At 45.5% G+C, this 23778-nt stretch overlaps 2 protein-coding genes across 2 annotated transcripts in view; both read left to right on the top strand.

Annotated features, from left to right (window-relative positions):
• Positions 1-975: 975 nt before the first annotated feature.
• LOC135395823 (cytoplasmic dynein 2 heavy chain 1-like) lies at positions 976-23501 on the top strand. The gene is made up of 17 exons (XM_064626912.1): positions 976-1192; positions 2688-2786; positions 2905-3044; positions 3124-3361; positions 6469-6596; positions 8078-8324; positions 15338-15487; positions 15563-15765; positions 15869-16024; positions 18280-18394; positions 18561-18728; positions 19818-19976; positions 20049-20272; positions 20402-20534; positions 22932-23162; positions 23251-23373; positions 23493-23501. The coding sequence occupies exons 1-17, from the start codon at positions 998-1000 to the stop codon at positions 23499-23501; spliced, it is 2718 nt and encodes a 905-aa protein (XP_064482982.1). The 5' UTR covers positions 976-997.
• LOC135394443 (cytoplasmic dynein 2 heavy chain 1-like) overlaps positions 23480-23778 on the top strand; it is a 156271-nt gene continuing 155972 nt past the window's right edge. The window contains exon 1 of the mRNA XM_064625182.1: positions 23480-23736. Coding sequence (XP_064481252.1) covers positions 23669-23736 — 68 coding nt within the window. The 5' untranslated portion in view covers positions 23480-23668. The remainder of the gene's footprint in view (positions 23737-23778) is intronic.

Below are 23778 nucleotides of genomic sequence, written 5' to 3'. Positions count from 1 at the left end.
AGTATGGAGCTCCTCCAGTAGATCGTCCTCATTTATGCCACAATCGCTATATTTTTCTTTGATTCATCCAGTCCAATCTAGTGTGACATTTCTGCCAGTCAAGTTTACAGACAGCGTCTTCTACTAGTGAAAATAGTAGAATACATGGGACCAGGAACACCGCAGTGCAACCTCGGTACAACTGCTCAACCAAACCTGTCCCCAAGGACAATTGAGCGGATTACCTATTCTTATTCCACATGATGAGGGAGTCAGCAACAGAGGCAAGGAGTATGTTGCGGGATTCGATGAAGGTTAAATACGTTCCAAAGTGCTGAGAATCTGATACGCCTGAAAACGCATGGAAGAAGACAGTGCATATGATCTGCGGCACAAATTATTAGCAGACATTCATAAGGTGCCGGAAAAAGCAAGGATGCCTGTCGGCATGATCATAGCTGTCCCTACGACAGCACAAGCTTTTTACACTTTAGGCACCACGTTGTTGAATGCGGACGTTAAGCATCGTTGCGGCAAACTACTATAGTCACTAACCTATATGGCATGCAAGCGGCAACACAACCTTTTAGGCCACGTTACGTTATTCCCTGTTCATACCTAGATGGCTCGAATGAGCTATTTCTTAGCTATTCTCGCTAGTTGTGCTACCAAGTAATGACATGTCGTGATGACAAGATTATGTATGATTCTGGCGCTTTTTCTCCCTACAAAGCTTCAATACAGGCCAGCCCGTTATGGCGCTAGACGGAAAGGGTCGCCCGCAAGTAACCTACAGTCCGCAGCTCGTCACTTTCATACGAGAAGTCAGACAACTAAGAGCTCTCGGTTGCAGCATACCAGCCAAGGTTCAAGCTTTAGAATCGAAGGCAAAGCAGCATTACCGACAAGCAAAGGACCTCCAACAGGTAAGCTTTAGCAATAGGTACCCGTTTTCAAAACCTCACGGCGTAATGTTTGGCTGCAGATCGCAAATTTTTACGTGACGATAGCTGACCATATGGTGCTAAGTCAGAGACCTATGATGTTGGCGGCCGCACAGGAATTCACCCGTGCCATTGGCGAGAAAAGCGTTGTTACGTGGGATGAGCCCGAAGCTCTAGCAGCATACATAGGACGGCTACGAACCATGGTCGAAAAGTTGTCTCAACAGAACCGAACTCTCCGAAAGCATCACATCAGTATATCTGAAAAGGTGAGCAAAAACCCAAGCCATTTACAAGGGACTGGTCAATAAAATGAAGGGCATGAGCTCATGCTGTTGGGTTGCCACGAATGAAAGCTGTGCTAGTTATGCTGTTCAGGTACGCACATCGCTGCACTGAATGCACTTACGACATGAAATTGAAGAAAAGGCCGTCATTTCTACTGCATAGATAGATGAATGGCTCGAGCAGTGAGTTCAGTGTCCAGTCAGCACCCCTACATATCCAAGACACGCTTGCACAACCTGCGGCTTTACACTTCATTTGACCACAGTTCTTGCCCAGAATTGAAGACCGACTCCGCGTACGTGCATGCAACACTGGACAGCACGAAACACATCAACGTGCATATACACCTGAAATGATTGAAAGCTCGTCTCGAACGACTAGAAAAGTCAATGCTAAAGAAGAAATGAACAGTACAATTAACTAGAGTCCCTGCCTCAGTCGTCAGGCTGTCCATCAGGGATCACCATGCAAAATAGTATTTTTTCACAGTGTGTCACCGTGTGTTGGAGATTTGCGGCGCACGTCAAAAGAACTCAGATGGTCGCAATTATCCGCAGTCCTACACTGCGGCACGCGCAGCATTTCGACACACTAGGCTGACACACATTACGTGTAGATCTACTCCAATTACCTCTAGTATTTTCGCTGTACGGCGTAATGTCACGACGCAATCACAAAAGCTCTCAGAGGAAGCAGCCCAGGACGGCCGCACGATCCTCTCGTGACGTTGCCAATCCCCTTGCCTATGGTATTTGTTTGTTTCTTCTCAGCCTACGGTAATTGGAGTATATTTGGAATTGGTAGATTAGCAGAATTGCAGTAGATCTACACGTAAGGTGTATCAGTCTATTTGTGTGGTGACATACTGCACGTGCCGCAGGTATAGTATTGCGGATAATTTCGACCACCTGGGTTATTCTTTTGGCGTGCGCTACAAATCTTTGACACACGGTGCTGGAAGCAACGTCTTTCTCCCTCACATTGCTACCGTTCTAGGCCGGGGTCGAACCCGCGATGTTGGGCTCAGGAAGCCAACCCGTTACGCGGCGTTTTTTTTTTTTTTTTTTTCGTTTGAGCTAGCTCCGCCTGTGCGTCACGAGTCGCATGCCAGGGGAATAGCTTACGTCACGACATGCCCTCCTCTTCCTTCCCTCATTTTCCGTACGCACTTTCCAACATATTTGTTGTTGTTGCGCTACAAAACATCAAATCGATCAATCAATCAACTTTTTCGAGAGTGAAGGATTTTTTTAAAGGTTGGCGGAACAGAGGTCTCGCACGCGCGCTCCAGGACACTTGCCCCCGTCATTCGCGGACGCTCATTTTATTCGTTGCAGAATACGTCGAGGGCAAAAAATAAAAAAAAGTTACCTTAGTGGTGTTGGGCATCTGAAAACCATGTGTACTTCATTACGTGTGGAGTTTTTAATAATCGCACCCATGAGTGTTAGCGTATCTTGTAATTGGCTATTGCAGGTGCAAGCCCTGATGACCACCGACCTGCTGACCAAGCAGCAACGCTGGAAGGATTCCCTGAACGAGATCCGGATTCTTATGGCTCAGCTATCAGAACAGGTAAGAGAAAAACAGGGTTTCTTATGCATGTCACAGGTTAGGACTGATGTCTAAATTCTCAGTGTCTCAATTAGATTCGAAGACGTTCAGAAGATTATGGTATATGACATATTTGCAGGGCTTCGCTGCTGAAAACATGCGTCCCTGGCGAGCACACTGGGACAGGCAGCTCTACAAGGCACTTGAGTATCAATATCTACTCTGTCTGGAGACATTGGTTGAGCACCTCCCTGAGATCCGCGTAGACCTTACCTACAGGTCAGCTTGGATGCCCACAGCTCCCGCAATCCTATCATTGTACGAAACACTCTTAAATTCCCGTACGTTTAATCTATAGGAATGCCAGCTTGCAGTATCGCCCGCCATTAGAAGAGGTTCGGGCGAAATATTACCAACAACTAAAAAAATTCCTGGCTATTCCTGTGCAATTTCGGGGAGTGAGTGACGACATCTCTACGGACCGCTCCCTTATTTTTTCTATCATCGTTGAACGAAACTCGCACCAATATCTTGCCATGTATCGCCGTGCTGAGCAACTGTTCATCAACCTCGAAGGCGCTACAGAAACAATTAAGGTGAGACAATGTGAGTGATGATCGCACCTTGCAAGGTGCTCACATAACGATGTCACATTGGGATTCCATTACAAACCACGGAACGAGTCTAGTTGGATTCGCTAAGCAAAAACATTCCAAAGAAGAAAAAGAAAAGAAAGCGCTTTTAGAATCCGTCCCATAAACAGCACAGCCCAACTCACACATAATCAAACTATATAAAACGGAATAGTATTTTCACCTGGACTGTATAAAGCTAGTTGGCAACAGTGACCAAGGTATCAAATATGCACCAATGCAGTACCTACGTCACAATCGCTCGTTGCGAATGCTTGCGAATGCGAATTGCTCCTTGTTTGCTTACTTTCTTTCAGAGGAAATACGTAATGTAGGGAGCAGCTCCCGTGGCATAGTGGTTAGTGTGGCCGCTATCCATGCCGAGACTGGGAGATGACGCGGGTTCGAATTTCCGCACCGGGTGCTGGATTTTCCGACAGACTTTCCAGACGAATATCGGCATAGTTCTTGAAGTCGGCCCAGGACGCATACTAACCCCTCTCACTCCTTGCTGATGTCCTCTCTCCATCTGTCCACGTCTGTACACCGCTCATAGTCACAGTTGCTTCGTGGCGCTAACACGGAATTTAAAAAAAAGTAATGCAGACCATAAAATTTTGTGTCAGCTTTGTTGTCTACCTTTCTAGATTATTGTCTACCTTTCTAGATTATTGTAAAGTGAAGTGCCTCAGGACGAGAGACTCCGATATTTCGAGCAGAGACTGTCCTACTAGATAGTTGGATGTTTTCCCTTCAGTTCGAGAAAAATTGTTGTCCAACAATAAATTGCGGAGTGTGTCGTACAATTATTGGGAATTCGCTTCACTGTAAAACGTACTGTAAAGCGCACCCAGGCAGTTTATGTTGATGGCGTACTTCAACAGCTTGTTGCTTGTAAACCAACACGTTACACGGTAGTCCAACACGTTAAAAATGTTACAGAGAATGCTCGATATTATTTAGTTTGCTAGCAAAATTTAGGTAAATTGTCTCGGGGCAACGTCTGGCGGCGAATAATTCTCAATTCGTGGAGCAACTGTGTTCCCGACTGGCTTGCTGCTCCTACGTTGCCGACACGTAGCCTCTCTCCTCCTCTCCTTTTGTCTCCTCACTCCTTTTGTTTTAGACCCAGTGTTGTGCGCATCTCATACGGTTTTGCCGCCCTACTTGACGAACAAGGTGTAGTTGGTTACAGCTTCCACACAGTGTTGCCCGTAATTTTTCAATTTTACTTTTCTTAAAGGAGCACTGAAGTGATCCCAAAATATGTTTGTCCTTTTTCGCTGCGGCGTGTTCTGCAACGAATAAATGCAACGCATGTGTGGCGGCGCGTTGACGACGACAACGATGTGACCCTGCTGCCACGCGCTACCGTGCTGGCTCGTCAGTTCTACCGGCACCGTCCTAGTGTGAGGCCACGCACATCTGCCCGCTGGGACATTCAATCACCGCCGGTCAGGACTCATGCAGAGGAACACCACACCTTCTTCGGTTGGTGACCCGAACAACGAACACCATGTTTGGCGTAATTCGGCGTTCAACCATCCCAAATTTTGCAACAGCTTCGATGGCATGCTGCCGAGCATCGCATCCTGGGGCACGTTCTCGGACACTGCGCGAGCTCACGACATCCCGTCGAGCGTCCCCGTCGCCCCAGCAACAAGGGCACCACATGGCACGCTTGGCGAGTATGCACAGACAACTCTGTGGATGCCTCCCAACCCAACGATGCCCTACGTCCGCGCAACGACCCTACCATCCAACTGAGACTCAACTGCTTTGAACCGGCTCATTCACACGCCATATTTTCGACGGCTTCCTGAACTCTGCAAAACCACTCCGAGCGCGCCTACCGGTTGCGGTACGTAGCGGCACGGTGCGGCATGTAGGAGGATTCCACCTGCTCTACACATCTATAATCGACGCACTAGCCTAGAAAAACAAAGAAAAAAGGCACAGAGCCGTTTCTATGTCACGCGACAATCGTGTCTGTGGTCCGCAACTGTTCCGTCTGTTTTTGGAAATTCTCCGTCAGCTTCACAGACGAGGCAGGGTTTCGAGTCACGATAAATGTCATTTTATTGCTCCTTCAAAAACTATGAGCGCAATTGGGACGAAAATTGTGACGTAAAAGTACTGGGGGCACAGGCTATCGAAGAAATACATTTTCTACTCCTTTACGATACATTTAACAATTGCATGTGAAAGCGAAACTATGACCGGAAAATGGTTCGAAGAATAAGATATGTGGCATCAAAAAGAAAATTAAAATATACACCCAATAAAGCGAACGCGATCGAAAAGGGCCAGCATGATGGAATTACTTAGAGAAACACACTGCTGTTTCCCTTCCTTCTTAAATTTCTAACTGACCAGAATGTACCGCAACGTGAGCGAAGGGTCACGTATGCCGGCGGAGTTTGAGAATGGTTATTCCATGGAAAACGACAGCAGCGACCACACCGTAATAATAATAAAAAAGTGCAATTTTCCACGGCAGTGACTGCTAACGGTGTTGCCGGCATATGTGCTTTGAAGTAGTTACTGAAAAAAAAAATCGTTTAGTGTGCACGCTGCACAGCTTCCGTAAGCGAAAAGAGAGCCACTTACATTAAAGGGATATTAAACTGCGAAAGCCCAGTCCGTAGCTGTGCAACGTGAACACCAAACGGATTTTGTGCAGCATATAGGTTACGGCACATATGCCGGCAACAGAGTTAGCAGCAGTCACTTGTACAGTTGGATTACATAATTTTTTCGTACAGTGCGGCTGAGCGCTCGTTCACAGCGAACGCCAGCTTGCACTATAGATTACAACTATCGAAGAATAACTTGCACAAACTGGAAATAGGAACGAAGGAATATTCTCACGATCCTGACCCTCCGGCTTCGTTTGTCACAATTTTTTATTATTATTTTTTATTAATCCCTGAACATACCCGCGTAACAGGAAACAACTCTCGAACCGATTGAGGACAGCATGTATATCGTTTTCAAGGATTACCATTGTGAAATTCGCACTTGTTGCAGGCATCACTGAAATTGTTTAATATTTGAAACTCTTTCTGCAGGACTGGGTGGCCTTAGGCTCAATGAACATAGAAGACCTTATCGAAGGGAACTGTGTGACTGCGGATGACTGGAAGAGGAACCTAAGAGTCATCAAAGCAAGAAGCCAGGAGTTTAGCAAGCTATCGCTGTATGTTTATATATTCCCCTCAAAATTACCTAGCAACGAACGCTATGCTTCGAGCCAAACTATCAAACATTTTCGCGAAACATTTTGATGTGTATATTTAGTTGCAACATTCTGCTGACATTTCCAGCAGTCTTCACGGTAGGATTAGAACATTCACCTTTTTCAAAACAATACGGGGAGCGGCGCGCGTGTTCTTTCGTCAGTACATAAATCACCTAGGTTATTTTCTCTCTCCCGAGGAAGTACTTGATGGCGTTCATCGCGTCCCTCGGCTTAGCTCAAGTCACGGACATTCCACAAGGTATACTGCTTGCATGACGTAGTTGTCTGGGTACCCAACGTAAGAACTGTAGGTGTTCATGCGGATTGTGTCCGCAGAGTTTCTAAAACATGACGCGTCTCTTAGGCAAGTGGGGAACATGTTACGGTCGGTTTTCAAGGATCAGAGGTTTCACTAGATGAATGTTCACTTGAGCGACTGCAGTGGGCTCCGAGCAGAGGCGTATCCAGACCTTCACTTTGGGGGGGGGGGGGGGGGTACTCGGGGGTACGCACTAAGCATGGGGAGTGGGGACGCCAAGTCTGGACGGATGCGGGGTAAATCGTACATAATTTGCGCTCTGATGTAACGCAGCAGAAGTACGCGGACTACAGAGAGGGTTATAAAAAATCATCATGAAAAATCATCATGCAAAATGGAACCCGAATGGTAATAATTAACTAATTGACGAATTAACAGCGGCGTTTCTGGCACCTTGTAAACAGACGCGGTAACTCACTTCATTTTTCGTACCTGAATCATTTGCCTCCACCTTTCACCTCGGTACGCAGTAGGCACTGCGATGTTTCGATGATGCGTTGCGATTACAGCGATGTTTCACTTGTTGTCCCCATGCAAAATTAAAGCATGAAGGCATAAGTTACGCTGTACGTTTCCTGTGAATGGGAAGACTTATCAATAGAAAACAAGCACATCCTTTTCAGAAACAGAGACTATATTTGCGATGTCATGGTCAGTCTCAAGAGTGACCACCCTAAGAACCCAAAACCGAAAGTGGCCATGCGTCCGTATATGAACAGGCAAACACATCAGTGCGCCGTACAGGAACCGACGTCTTTGACGGCGCGTTGCAAATACTCTCCTGCGCGGTCTAGTTTGCACTCATGGGCATGGTCGCCATCTTGTTTAACACGTGACTGACGTTTCCCCGCGACGTTAGCGCACCATGCTGTAGTATGCGATACTTGTCCCTTTTAAGCATGACTAACAGGACGCGCTAATGTCTCTGGGTATTCAACGGTCCCGGTTTGACTTGAACGCCCGTCGTAGATTGACCAAATAGACGGAGTAACCTTTATCTTTGTAAAAAACACGTAATCTTCTAACGAACCTCTGTTGTGTTGCGCTGTTGGTGCAATAACTAGTGTACGCTTTTTTGTTTGGTTTGGCTGCTGCTGACATTTGCACCAATGCTTTGCAGAGAGGAAGAAAAATTTGAATGCGTGGTTGTAAATTATGCTCCTGTAAGAGCGTACGTTGACTACTTACTGTCCGACCTCGAGCAAGGGATGATCCGCGTCCTGCAGCGCTCTATCATGGCTGATGCTCAGCTGGTGCAGAAATTTCTACAGGAAGCCACAACTTCGTTGACAGCGCGGCCACAGACCGCTCAAGAAGTTGCTGACCTCGGAAAACGGTCTGCAGATATCGTTACGACACGAGAACAGGTAAGAATATGTTGTCATCACTGTCAGCTAACGTGGTAAATATGTGAGACAGCAAATAAACGTTGCAAGAGTTGAGTTTAGTTGATAAGAAAAGAAATAATAATTTGAATGACCCAGTTATGCTTTAACGGCGAATAGTTCACTGTCTTTGACCACTGGCCGTTACCTTCTTGTGGTTTTGGTTGCGAGGAATTACCAACAGCCCGAGTTCGACGTTTTAGTTTCTTGACCGCATGCCCAAGAATTAGGGACAAAACGTAAAGCAGGCTTCACCTAAAACGGCTCCCATAGAGCCTGCGTATTCTGGAACGAAAAGCGCGTGCTACATATTCTGCTCGCAGCGCTTTGCATTCGTTCTCTCATGGCATCTTACCTCTGCCAGGACAAAACTTTTGAGCGATTTTTTTGGCATGAATAGTGCCATCTTCAAGGTTCCATTCGGGTTCCAAATTTTGAACCTGTAAAGGAGCCTTCCATCGCCGCACGATCACGTTGCGACGAAGCCTACGTTCAAGGCCACGCGCAACCACAGGTTTGGGAAATGGCTCAGCGCAGAAGAGACTACAAGAGAAGACAAACAAGAAATAACAATACGGGGAGCAAAGATTTGTGTGTAACATCACGTAGCAAGGGTATAGGACATAAAAACTTAACAGCTGTTAGGAGAACTAACATCGTTGAGGTTGTTATAAAAAGCAAACGTGTGTACATTATGGCTGTTACGAAATCTGTTGGTGTCTGCTAAACTGTGAGCAATCAAACAAAACATAATATAAAGGTGTGGTCGGAGTGAACGGCACAACAACAACAACAATAAATGATGACAATGAGATGGGGTGTTTCACCGCGGATGTGCGTACCCTACACCACTGCACATGGAACGTTATGTGAAGATAATGAAGGTAGGATGCAAATACAAGAAAGAACTAAAAATAACGGCAGACAATGGACCAACGACAGCTTAAGACGACATGTACTACTTTGCGCAGGCAAATGTGATGTGGGAAATGTGTGGGAAATGTGGGCTTCGATGCTGTCATTGGGTCCACCTCTTATCTTTGAAAATTAGTGAACTAACTAAAATACCATTTTAGTTAGCCATCGAACACTGATGCGACCGGCTAGGAAAGATATCCAGACGCTTCGTTTTCGTTTCTTCTTTCTCACTCTCTCCTTTTTCTTTTTTTTTTAGGGGGAGGGAGGGGGAGGGGGCTTATTAATACCTGAAGACAATTTATGATACATCCTATAGGATGTCACGCTTTCTCGCGAACCCAGGAGCCTCTCAAGCAAGGAAAACGCAATTGTAAAAGGCGGTCATGCACTTGGCCCATTTGTATTATAACGCATTAATCTGCTCTCTTTTGATCACATTAATGATCGTTGCCTTGTCAATGTCATCTGCATTTTTTAGATACTGTAGATTTGTCGTAACTACAACGACAACGAACTCGAAACTACAACGACAAAAAAAAAAAAAAAAAAAGTTAAGAGATCACGACGTTCTGTTGTTTGAGTTTGAGTTTGATTTGCGATTTTCCTGCGACTTTCTGTTGTTGTCATCTCTCAAAATGTATGTATCAAAATCTATCAAAATAAGCACAATTTCAGACAACGAAAAAAAAAGGAAAATATTGTTCTGCGTCAATGTCTTTTATTTTCCATACTTAATACAGCTAACGCCGTAGTGGATCAAATCTATCCCTATTGCCGCGTGTTTTTCGACAGCAGTACTCCCGGCTTTTCTTTTCGGCTTGGAGAGGGTGCTAGCGGGTGTGCTGTCTTATCAGTGTTCTTCTGAAGATTTACAATCTTGATCCAGCCGTACACTCTCGCGCTTTCAGCAGTACTGCTTGGGACTGTCCCAAGCAGCACAATGTACTGAAAGTCGAGTGCAATAGGGGTGGACGGTATGTGTCTTATCAATGTCCTTTAGTTTCAGGAGTCTGTTCAAGGCCTTCCACCTACCCGTCCACCCCTATTGCACTCGACTTTCAGTACATTTTGCTGCTTGGGGTGTTGTTCGCTATCGCGTCTTTTTTTCATTCGTACATCTTTGTTTCTGTAGGTGTGAAGAAAAGTTTATTGACTGATTGATAAGCGACTGCGTGCACCACGTAAAAGTCAGTTGTGTAGCATCGATTGCTAGTACGTATGAGTCGAATAAATACGAATGAAGCACGATGAACAGTTGTTTATATTTATTTTAACATATATTTTAGCCCATCCGATGTAGCGTCCCATTTGTTTGTTCGCCGATGATGTAGGTTCTCTAAGGCGCAATTTTTCTTTTCTAGTCCTTGGTTAGAAAGCCATCCCAGTCAGCGCTGCTGCATGTGGCTCATCGCGGCGTGATGCGAAAAAACATGTATATACGGGGTCACGCTCTCCTGTCCGTACCCCTTGCATTTGGTTCCCAGATACAGAAACACAGTTAGGACGTTTAACGTCTCCTGACGCAGATCTTTCCCTGCAGTATCTTCCCCAAATTCTTTAACCACACCTCTGAAAAGATCCCATAACAACTGTGCTCGTTCATCTCTGGTGTCCGAGGAGAGGACTAGGGTCACAAGGCGTGGTAGATTCTCAAGAAGTCAATCGACATTCTTTCCTGTTAATGATGTGAATTTAGCAACTTCCGTTTTGCTCTCAGTGAGCAGTCTGACATTCGCACCATATCCCTTTATAATGTCTACCAGCTTTCTCACGGATGTGTAATATATTCCTTGTATATTCTCATACAGATTATGGATTGCGGTTCTAGCAATTATTCGTTCTACGGCGCACAGGCAGTCTGAAGACATATAGGAAAGCCCATCTGTTCGTACTCTCGTCGCAGACTCACAGAATTCTCAGCCGCAGAGCTATACGGGCACAAAAGCTCTTGCATACAAGAACAATAGCAAGAACGCGCGCAGAGCGAATGCTTTGGCAACGTCCTAGCATTCTTCCGACTCAAGGCAAGACCGCAGTGCTATCAGATCCAGTAGATATATTGATGAACAAGGAATGATTTCATTGGATGAACTATGGAAGGAAAAAAAAAAGTCACTAAAATCAAACAAAACAATAAGTCAGTCGTTACTTTTGTGCACGGGTTTTGTTGATAGCTGCTGTAATCGCCTTCGCCTTTCTGTCTGTCGTGGGGTTAACGCGGAAGCCGTTATGAAGTGGGCAACTCTACAAGATACAGATAAAACAATAATTCCGCGCTTGATACCCTGGTACGAGTACATCATGAGCCGTGCAGCAGTGGCCGGTCTGCAGCCGCTGTAAAAAAAAAAAAAAAGGAGTGAGAGAAACTTCAGTAGTTGCGTGGCATCGACGAGTCCCGCAAAAGAAGCTGATTTATCGCTCTCAAAGAATTTATACGCCGAAGGTGGACGGTTGTTGTGCTGTGAGACCTCCAGATTAATTTATTTATTTACCCTCGCGGCCATGAGGCAATACAAACGGGAGGTTAACATTTGGTAGAATAATGTTAACATAGCAGCATACAAGGTTTACAACCACGTGAAAAAATTGCGCAGATACGTGGAGGTAAATCAACAGGTACATGAAACATTTTGGTCAACTGGAGCAAACAATGACAACACGTACGACGTGGAAATTGAAAAATGACTATGCAGCGCAACGGTCATATCAGCCAGACGCGTGAGCCTTCCTTTTCATCTCCCCCTCTTCGTCCCTTCACCGAGCAAAGTGCCGCCAGTGTAGGCATGCAGATCGCTCGAATTTCCACGTCACCCCCCCCCCCCTCCCCAGCGGTCGCATAAACATTTCTTAAATTGCTTGGCATCGGTAATGGAATGCATATAAGCTGATTGGATTAACGATCCTCTTAGGAATTATTATGATAGTCAATTTTGTGAAACGGTGGTGGTGGTGGTGATAGGGCTTACCATTGTCGGCCTCACGTATGTGGGCGACGTCACGACTGACGCCCTGGGGGAATGTGCGTCCTGGGCCGACTTCTAAGGGAACACAAACACTCACAAGTTACTATTCGGCGAGTGGGAAGCAGACGCAGATTGAGGTTATCAGGTTAGGATTGAGGTTATTGAGGTCATGTATGGTAACATGAAAAATTCAGTGCGGCATCCCCCATTGTTCTCCATAGAACCCCGCTTCATTGTCCCTGATGTTTTGCACAGGAAGGTACGAATAGTCGAACGGTTTCTTGAAAACCTGCTCTTGGAAATGCAGGACGTATACACTGCTAATAAGGGCGCCACCCGAAAGGAAGAGACACGTCCGTGAGAAATCCGGTGGACATTATAAAGGGATCTGGTGCGAATGTGAGACTGCTCACTGACAGCGAAACGGAAGTTGCTAAATTCACATCATTAACAGGAAAGAATGTCGATTTACTTCTTGATAATCTACCACGCCTTGTGACCCTAGTCCTCTATTCGGACACCAGAGCTGAACGAGCACAGTTGTTATAGGATCTTTTCAGAGGTGTGGTAAAAGAATTTGAGCAAGATACTGCAGGGAAAGATCTGCGTCAGGAGACGTTAAACGTCCTAACTATGTTTCTAGATCTGGGAACCAAATGCAAGGGGTACGGACAGGAGAGCGTGACCCCGTATATACATGTTTTTTTCGCATCACGCCGCGATGAACCACATGCAGCAGCGCTGACTAGGATGGCTTTCTAGCCAAGGACTAGACAAGAAAAATTGCGCCTTAGAGAACCTACATTATCGGCGAACAAACAAAAGGGACGCAGCATGGGATGGGCTAAAATATGTTAAAGGATAGAAGAAAATTCATCTGCACCACAGGCTAGGAGATATCAGAAACGTTACGTCACGTACTCTGAAGAAGGTGGCATCCAAGAGGAAAGAGGCCCCGTTTAAGTGTCGAACTCGAACTCGAACGGCGCGTGTCACGCATGTTAGATGTCGACTCTATGACGCGAGGTGAGCTAAGAACGGAAATCGGGAACGACGTCCAAAGATCCAGACGACGGCAAGCTGAGGCAAATGTTGCGTCACAGTTTGAGTAAGGTGGTTTGAAGTGCCCCTGTTTATTTTGGCTTCAAAGCTAACGGAGGACACTGTGATCGCATATGCAGCCATGCGAAGTTTCTCCCAACATGAAGAGGACACTAACTCTGATGTGTACAAATGTTCATCGTGCTTCATTCGTATTTATTCGACTCATACGTACTAACAATCGATGCTACACAACTGACTTTTACGTGGTGCACGCAGTTGCCCCCCCCCCCCCCCCCTTATCAACCAGTCAATAAACTCTTCTTCACACCTACAGAAATAAAGATGTACGAATGAAAAAAGACGCAATAGCGAACAACACAATCCCAAGCAGTACTGCTGAAAGCGCGGGCATGTACGGCTGGATCAACATTGTAAATCTTCAGAAGAACGCTGATAAGACAGCACACCCGCTAGCACCCTCTCCACAGACGAAAAGAAAAGCCGGGAGTACTGCTGTCGAAAAACACGCGGCATTAGGCTGCAATATAGATAGATTTCATCCACTACGGCGTTAGCTGTATTAAGCATGGAAAATAAAAGACAGGAACGCAAAAACGATATTTTCCTTTTTTTCGTTGTCTGAAATTGTGCTTATTTTGATGGAGTTTGATAGATATAATTTCAAAGATGACAGCAACAGAAAGTCGCCAGAAAATCGCCAATCAAACTCAAACTCACACAACAGAAAGTCGTGATTTGTTAACTCCTTTTTGTTATTGTTGTTGTAGTTTCGAGGTGTAGCTAAAAAATGCAGATGACATTGACAAGGCAACGAGCATTATTGTGATCAAAAGAGAGGAGAGTAATGTGTTATAACACAAATGGGCCAAGTGGCCGCCTTTTACAATAGCATTTTCCTCACTAGAGAGGCTCCTGCGTTCGCGAGGAAGCGTGACATCCTATAGCTGTATCATAAGTTGTCTTCAGGTATTAATAAGCGCCCCCCTCCCCCAAACAAAGAGAAAGGAGAGAGCGAGAAAGAAGAAACCAAACCGAAGCCTCTCGGATATCTTTCCTAGCCGGTCGCATCAGTGTTCGATGGCTAACTAAAATGGTATACTTAATTAGCTTCACTAATTTTCAAAGATAAGAGGTTGACCCAATGGCACCATCGAAGCCCTTGAAGTCATTGTACATTCTATATTGGTGTCTATAATTATGAAACTATCCTCTATAAACTTGGTTTGACAACCTTAGCACTTCGTAGAACCTCAGATATCACATTTTCCTGCGCGAAGTAGTACATGTCGTCTTAAGCTGTCGTTGGTCCATTTTCTGCCGTTAATTTTAGTTCTTTCTTGTAGTTGCATCCTACCTTCATCATCTTCACATAACGTTCCATGTGCAGTGGTGTAGGGCACGCACCTCCGCGGTGAAACACCCCATCTCATTGTCATCATTTATTGTTGTTGTTGTTGTGCCGTTCACTCTGACCACACTTTTATTTTATGTTTTGTTTGATTGTTCAGAGTTTAGCAGACACCAACAGACTTCGTAACAGCCATAATGTACACACGTTTGCTCTTTATAACAACCTCGACGATGTTAGTTCTCCTAACAGCTGTCAAGTTTTTATATCCTATACCCTTACCACGGGATGTTACACACAAATCTTTGCTCCCCGTATTGTTATTTCCTGTTTGTCTTCTCTTGTAGTCTCTTCTGCGCTGAGCCATTTCCCAAACCTGTGGTTGCGCGTGACCTAGAACGTAGGTTTCGCCGCAACGTGATCGTGCGGCAATGGAAGGCTCCTTTACAGGTTCAAAATTTGGAACCCGAATGGAACCTTGAAGATGCCACTATTCATGACCAAAAAATTGCTCAAAAGTTTTGTCCTGGCAGAGGCAAGATGCCATTAGAGAACGAATGCAAAGCGCTGCCAGCAGAATACGTAGCACGCGCTTTTCGTTCCATAATACACAGGCTCTATGGGATCCGCTTTAGGTGAAGCCTGCTTTATGTTTTGTCCCTAATTCTTGGGCATGAACTTTGCATTTTTGTTCTCTCCAGTTACTGAGTAAATACAAAGATGCAGACGCAAAGAATGAAATACTAAGTCGATGGTCACGGAAGTCTATCGCAGAAGTTGCGCACCTTCAGAGTCAGTGGGACATGCTAGACAGGATGCTCGAAGAACACAGGGATATTGTCTCGAGACAGGTGCGAAATTTCTCCTTTCTCAAAAGCGATGGAAACCAACAGCTGTGGTAATGAACAATCTTCTATGATTTCCAGGTAGACATCTTGAAAGCCAACATGGCATCCAAAGTACAAAACTTTGAAAGCGACCTCGAACGTTACGGTGCGCGTTGGCACCACTTCAAGCCGCAGAATGAGGTAACAGACATGGATGCAGCTGCTGTGGAGAAAGCAACCGGGATATTGAAAGAGATGAGGGTCGAATTTGATGCCTTGTTGAAAACGAAAGAAGCCCTCATGTGAGTTCTTGTACATCAGCTTGTGTTTTCTTTCATAATTCGTTCATGCATCAGCCCGGGATTCCCACTACAACGCATGATACCTAATGTGTGTCTACTATAGTGTTGAAGCCAAGCAGTTTGGCGTTCCGGAACCTGACATATCACTGTTGACTGAACTGGAGTCTGAGCTTCACGAAGCGGAAGAGATGTGGCACCTATTTGAGGAATTTCAGAACGAATTAAAAGAGCTGACGCAAGAGGAATGGATTATTACCAGGTAAAAAACGTGTAATATTCGCTTCGTAGTTCCTTTTGTTGAGCTAAATTAGCCGCACGCTTGGGATCGCTGTTAATTCTGCTTCGCGGCTGCGCATTATAACAGACATACCTTGTTTACTAATGGCCGCGACTCGGGCGTTGCACATGGATGTGGAAGCCTTGCATGCGTGCCTTTCAGCACTGGCTTTCAAATCTATCGGCTTTGGAACCTTGGCCTTTTGGATATATCGCGATAATAACTGCCGCACATTACATGCTCAAGAATGTTACTGTGTAGAGCGATATCCTTATCTCCATAATTGTATTAACCTTACATCCTCTACAGTGTCAAAATATCGTTAGCTTACGTCGTCTACATCGTACGTTCACATTGTATGTGGTTCAACGTCTTTTTTAATCAACGAGTAAAAGAAGACTGTTTTTTTACATGTTGCCCTGCGCCGGGGTTTTTACCGCTTTTAAAAGAGATCATGAGAGGATTGTGAACGAGTTGTCTCTGAAAGAATAATGCGGTTCTGTTGTGATCAAACATGCACGAACGTTCATTTCACAACACCATGAGGAAAGATGCGAAAAGCACTTTTTAATCGTTTATAAGTCTTCTATTTTTAGCTTCAACAGGTTGTACGATGAATGTGATGCGTTCTTGCACAGGAACTATAATCGTAGCTATATCTGTAGAGCACGCAACAGGTCTGTGCTTCGCACGCGCTCTCAGAGAGCGCCGAAGAGAATCGGTGAGTTTTGCGTTACTCCACGATACAGCACAGGCGATGGACATGGCGTTACTCAACCAAAGCGGATAGACAGTATGCGCCGCTGAAATCGCGCGGTATCCGTGGCAGACGATTTCTTCTTCTTTTTTTCTTTTTTGAATGACATATGAGAACTACCACAGCATATTGTGTCCCGTTTCTAAGGTAACGCTGCATCGCACATCGCATGTTTTTCATAGCGTTCTTGTAGATTTCGTTGTGCATATACAGGATGTGTGCAGACAGGCGTAAGTAGCATTTGCACACGTAACTCGTTGTCTACTTACCCTAGGAACTTCCGGTGGTGCACGATGGCGCATTTATGCTTGCGAAATCTACAGAAAAATCGCGGAAGCCATACTCAGCGTATAAAATAAACAGAGCGACGAAAACATCGGCTTCCGTGCATTAGAATATGGCAACATGGTGGCCTCAGGAAAGTTGTATTGAGGTACCGCTAGCGGAGCTATGGGTGCAGAAACCGAAACGATATCCCACATGGATACTCAGCGGTAGAGTCCCTAGCATTACCTCCTTACAACTCACCAGAGACCGTCATGTTGCCCTATTCTAATGCATGGAAGCCGATGTTTTCGGCGCTCTGTTTATTTTATACGCCGAGTATAGCTTCCACGATTTTTCTGTAGCTTTCGCAACGATAAATGCGCCATCGTACGCCACTGGAAGTTCGTCAGTTAAGTAGAGAACTAGCTAAGTGCGCAAATGCCACTTAGGTTTATCTGCACACAACCTGTATATTACAGCGTTCGGCAATTACGCCGTAGGTATGTCGTCCCGGCGAACACCATACGACATTTACGTCTCTGCCCACGTGAGAGAAGGGAAAGGTTGGAGATAGCATGAGACAAAGCTGCTGTTGACTCAGGAGGCAACAATAGGGGGGCATTCGCGAACGCGCCACAACATTATGGTGAAAAAGATGAAGCAACGTTGTGGTGCCAATGAAGGAGCTCGCCGTTGGCCTCACAGAGGTGGGCAACGTCACGACTAAAGCTCTGGGGGAATGTGCGTCCTGGGGCGACTTCTAAGGGAACTGTGCCGACATATGTCTGACGGCATCTGAGGAAAACCCAGGAAAACCTCAGACAGCACAGTCGGTACCGGGCCCAGGTACCCCCAGTCTCCACGTGCCATGTCCAGCACTCTGACCACTCAGCCACGCGAGTTGGTGAAGAAGCAACGTGGACCTCACGTGCAGTTGTTGCGGTTTATTGGAAAGCGATCCAATGAGACAGTTCTCCGTGCACGAGGGGAGAGGAAAAAGCTGAGGGGATGCGCGCAAGGCTGACCGACTTGCGTAGCGTAAAATTTGGATATGTAAAAGCTATCAAGGGGTCGTGGTATTACGTAGGGTGTCGAGCAATTGTAATTACAATTTCCTTGCTCCTTTGCTTGATCTGAACGAACCTGTCACGTTACAAAGGGCGTGACGCTTTACGTGTGTTTTCTTTTCTGCATTTGTTCTTGATTTGTTTAGGGGCAAGCTCCACAAATACGAAAATTTTCTGAGCGACTGGACGCACAAAATGAAAGAAGGGAGTTCAGCGACGACAGTCACTGCTGTGCTTTACCGAGAGATTGACAGCCAAAAGGTAAACAATGAGGATAGCTTTGTTTGAAGAAAAACTAAAATAAAGCGTCTCCATAGATGGTAACGATGATTTTAGAGCAGTTGTAACACATCAATGCCCAGGCTTCTCATTCAGTGCATGTCTCATCGTCACTGCAGTTAACAAAACGCGCGCATTCACATTTCAGGACCTGCTTGGCGTGCTGAAGTATTGTCGTGGAGAAGTATTTTCGCCACAGCACTGGGCCGAGTTCTTTCAAATCACTAGCATTGAACCAATTGCAGTTGAAAAACTCACCTTCGCTGATATCCTTAAATCAAAAAAATATATCCTGAATAACAAGGATCAGCTCAAGGTAAGGAACCCACTGCGCATTAAGTGAGCACACACGGACCGAGAAGTTTTGCTGGTGTTTGTAGGCACAAACACCAGCAAGACTAGTTCGTCTACCCGGCTTCCTAACGGGTTTGCCCCGCATTTGCAAACACACAAAGTGGACTCAGTTATTTCCTTAGCATTGGTGCTTCCGGAAGTCGTGGATACTTTCTTGTGATGATGTTGGCAATCTGTGTAATTATGATTTGCGTTCTGCTAGAGTATCATCACTATGTCGTGTACACTATTTCGAGACTTTCATTACGACACCTTTTTATGGGTTCTAGGTGATAGAGCTATTAGGTTCGGTCTCGTTTGGCACGTGGAAAAATAAAATGGAGATTGTGGGGCTCATGAAGAGGGTCGAATATTCCACTTCAATTAGGGATTAAATAAAAGAAGCGGTCAAGCTACGGACAAGGTACATCCATCAGCTCGATGTCTGTAAGATTCTGCACAGAAGAAAGATGCAGGTCTGGCTTATTTGTCCCAGTTGTGGCGACTACTCAAAGCAGATTGGTCGGCTCCAGTCACCTGATCTATATGGCGTGCACTATATGTCGTCACTTCCGCTGCAGTTTCGTGATTCGGAAACGAACGGCTGTGCTCCCTCCTTAGTTACCTTCCTCCATGAGCCCTACCAACTGCGAGCGGAGAGTATGGGTCGGATTACAGATGCGCAACAGAAGCTAGAGCAGTGCTGACACGGTCATAACAGCGCCTTTATGTGATTATGAAGTCCATCTCTTGTATTGTACGCCTCATAAAAAAAAATAAAATACGGTTTCTAGTGAGACAATTCGTGAAACAATTCATACGTTATCTCTATTGGCAGATTGCACATTTCGTGGTTACGACCTATCCATTCGTCATTTTGACGTGGAACACCTCATTACACACACATCACAGCCAGCGCACATCGCGTGTATTCGAGTGTATTCGAAATAATGGGCATTGAGTTGAGAATATACCTGCTTCCAGTAGCCTATGAGATCCACAAACACCAACCCCTTAAAAGCCCCTTTAACTAAATAGAGATAATTGTAGGTATTCTTAATTACATATCCAGGACTTAAACAGCAGGGCTCAAGGCGAAGTAACCATACGAGAAGCCCTCAATGAGCTAGATGTCTGGTCCAGTAGTGCTCGCTTCTCCCTAACGGACCACAAGGACTCGCTCGGAAACGACACGAAGATCATCAAGGACTGGTCTGACATTCTTAGCAAGGTTAGTATGGAATTCCCTATTTTGTCGTGTGCCTTCTACTTTGCAAGCAACATTTCCGTGTAATTGTTTCAGGTGGGAGATCTACAGTGCCTGGTTCAGTCTTTGAAAGATTCAAGGTACTACGAACGCTTCGCCGACCGTGCCATTTTGTGGGAACAACGGCTTCAGTTCTTGGACCAAGCTCTCAAAGCCCTCAACCAGAACCAAAGACGATGGCTATACTTGGATCCAATACTTGGAAGAGGAGCGCTCCCATCAGAAGCCGTTCGTTTTCAGAATCTTAGTGACGACTTCAGGTATATAAGAAAACCTACTCACCACACGAATTCTGCATTTGTGAGGGATCAAAGCTATATGACGGATGTCACATAGCATAGCACCTTTCTTTTGCTGTCTGATGGACATTCCCTTCTCTGTACTTACAGGGCCATCTTGGACAGTGTAGCAAAGGACGATCGTATAGTGCTTTTGGCAAACATACCTGGTCTTTTGTCGACGCTGAATAATCTAACAGACCAGCTAGGACGCTGCCAAAGGGCATTGAATCAATTCTTAGAGGTACGGAGAGAAATATTTCCTCGTTACTTCTCAAAGCGCTATAATAATACATGCCGAATGTATGTCTTTCCTCTTATAAACATAATGAATGATACCTCACTGGCACCTTAATAGGCTTTAGTCACCACGAGGACAGTGCTTACAGGCTTAGGCATCACGGGAAGAGGGAAACTGGACTGGCACGGATTCGTTTGGGTAGAACAGCGTTATGCATTGAGTGCTCGGAGACTGGCTCGCTCGGTGATCTCTGTTATATACACGCTTTGCTTCGAGGACTCTCGAGGAACACCCGTATTTCTCGAAATGAAGGCATTTCGCCACACGGAGCGTCTGGAGTAGCAGCGCATAGCTATAGGCCAAAGTACTCCAAATACGACTGTTTACGTATGCACGGTTAGTTCTGGGGGAGGAATGTAGTGACTCTCCAAAATGAAACACGGGTAACCGTAGCCTAAGTAAAGATTTTTCTTCATGCAAGAGATGCATTTCGATAGGAGAAAGGCTAATAAGACGGATGACAGACTCCTCGCGTTTCTCGTTGAAAGAAAGTCATCGTTACATTTGCTGGACGTATAGACTGCGAACTTCAAAGCTGTTGCTGCCTTGTGAATTTAATCATTTCAAAACGGTAAAGGATATCATAGCTTGGAAACAGTTTTAACAATGTCGTGCGATTACACAATAGGTCAAACGTGCAGATCCAGCTCATGCGCTGGGTATCCGAGTTCCTCTATTGGAAACACAATTTAAAGAATCAGCGAGGTAGCCCCCATTTTTTATTTGTGTAGTTTTTCACTGCGGCGTGTAATGCAGGGAATAAAATAAGCTCCTGAAAAATTCCGGCGGACGCTGGTGACCCGCAGCCGCGCTCCAGAGGCCTCTGTTCCACACACCTATAAAGAATCCTCTACTCTTCTAAAGAGTGTATGGGGCAATGAGGGGACGTCGTAACATAGCCTATTCCCCTGGCATGTGATACGCGACCTAGACCGGCGCACCTCAAGCGGGAGCGAGAAGAAATCAACAAAGAAGAAAGGTAGGGGACGCGATGATCATGTCGGCCGTCCGCCCGGGGCTGCTTTCACATGCAGTTTTCGTAGATGTCATTGCGCAGTGACAAGACACCGCACAGCGAAGATATTTTGCATGGTGACTCCTGATGGACAGCTCGACAAATGAAACAGTTTCGAGCCATGATGTCACGTCATTGCTCCAATTTTCAATTAACAGGCACAGAAAAGACAATAGACGGACACCCGAACAAAAATGAGTTGGTAATGCTGCAGATTCAAAAACATTATGTAGCATCAGGTAACATTTATGATGTGACAGTCGTTTTAAGCGGTAGGCAATGCAGGGTGAATTTAGCGAAGGTTACACATTTCGATCGTGTCATAAAAATGGAAGGCGACGTCTCTGGCGCTTCGAACATTGCAGGCTGATACCCATTCCCCTGAAGTTTCATCGATATTTTTTAAAGACTATCATTTTGTAGAAAAAAGTTAGGAACCAAGCAAATTCTCACCCCATGCATTTCCTATGGCCTATACCGCAGGAAAACCGCCATGTTTTCGCCTGTCTGCTTCACGTTCACATTGGCACGTATAGGTGGGGACTTAGAAGCAGCGCAACCGATACGTGGCAATGTGAACGCGAAGCAGACAAAATCGAACCATATAATTAGAGCGCGGGACGCGCTATGTTTCCACTGTTCAAGAGACGTACGACAAAACTGCGCGAGACACGAGTAAAATGAAAAAAAAAAAGGGGGGGGGGGGCTCGAACATTATATTACGGCCTCACTTATCGCGCGCATGCCTGCTCTTCTGTGCCGTGTTTCGCTGGCTTTGCCCCAAGGAAATCGCTGGGTCAAAACCTATTGCCCCTTGGAGCAAAATGTTTGCCTCTGCACCTCCAATGGAACAGTCCACACATACCCCGATTCTGCCAATGGAACAGTTTTTTCCCCTTTCCGGAGCAAAACTTTGACCCACCTCTGCCACGGGAGTGCACCATATCACTAACAACAGCGCGACATATCGGCTTTTTACCCAACCCAAGGAGACGGAAATCGACCATCGGGGAGTAATGTTGCCAGACGTATTGTATATAGCGCTCTTTATGACGTCATACTTCTTTGAACTAGAAATTCGTTTTGTAATACTTGCGCTTCACATAAAGAAACAACATTCTGGGAGAATACAGTGTGAAACACGGGGATTGCAATAACATACATTCGGTAAGATTCCGAAGACACAATTTGCTCTGTAGTGGGACTTAAAAAAAAAAGAGAGAGAAAACCGCCAAATGTATAAGTCATGGCGATCGCGCTTCCATGTTACATAACGCACTGCATTCAAAAGTTTTCATCTAGCGATAAAAGCGCTTCTATTACAGCTGAAACGATCAAAGTTTCCAAGGTTCTATTTCCTTGGTGACGAGGATCTCTTGGAGATATTGGGTCAAGCAACAAAGCCCTCCGTCATTCAAGCGCACCTCAAGAAATTGTTTAGTGGCATCCACACTGTTGAGCTGGATGAGCTAGCAAACACCGTTGTCGCTATGCAATCTTTAGACGGAGAGAACGTTCCGCTGGACACCCCTGTTCACATCGCTTCCGAAGTTGAGGTGCGTAGCGCGTGTTATTTAATTTACTGCCTTACATAACCGCATAATTAAGGTGTATAACTACAACGCTATGCACACCTCTATGCAGTTATGGCTAAGCGAGTTGGCTTTGCAAATGAAAGTTACGTTGAAGAAGCTCCTCTTAAAATGTTTGGACTCAAGACAAGGTGGAACTACCGGCGGAGAAGACCCTTCTAAGTATCCGTCTCAGGCAAGTTCCAGCTTTACGCATCGCTCATTAAGCAAAGAAAAGGTTATATTGAGTATCAAACATGAAACGCGACTACCACCACAAATTGCGTTCCTCCACGCAGATTCTCTGCCTCGCAGAAGACATAAGGTTTACGGAGGCATGCGAAGAAGCCATCACAGAAGGCACATTACAGTCACTCCTTGAAGCAACAAAGTCTCAGCTGGATCATTACACTAACATAGAGCTTGGAAACAACCCTGTATTAGAGCTGAAGCTCAAAGCGTTGGTTCTAGATTGTGTGCATCGTATTACTATGGTTAACGAACTTCTTGACCACGATGTGGAAAAGACGTCCGACTGGCACTGGCAAAAGCAATTAAGGTTGTTATTTTGACGTGTGTCAGAAGAACCTGGGAAAATCTG

This window comes from Ornithodoros turicata, chromosome 5, assembly GCF_037126465.1.
Source record: "Ornithodoros turicata isolate Travis chromosome 5, ASM3712646v1, whole genome shotgun sequence".
In the NCBI taxonomy this organism is placed as follows: Eukaryota; Metazoa; Arthropoda; class Arachnida; order Ixodida; family Argasidae; genus Ornithodoros; species Ornithodoros turicata.
This window is presented reverse-complemented; position numbering and strand designations above follow the sequence as displayed.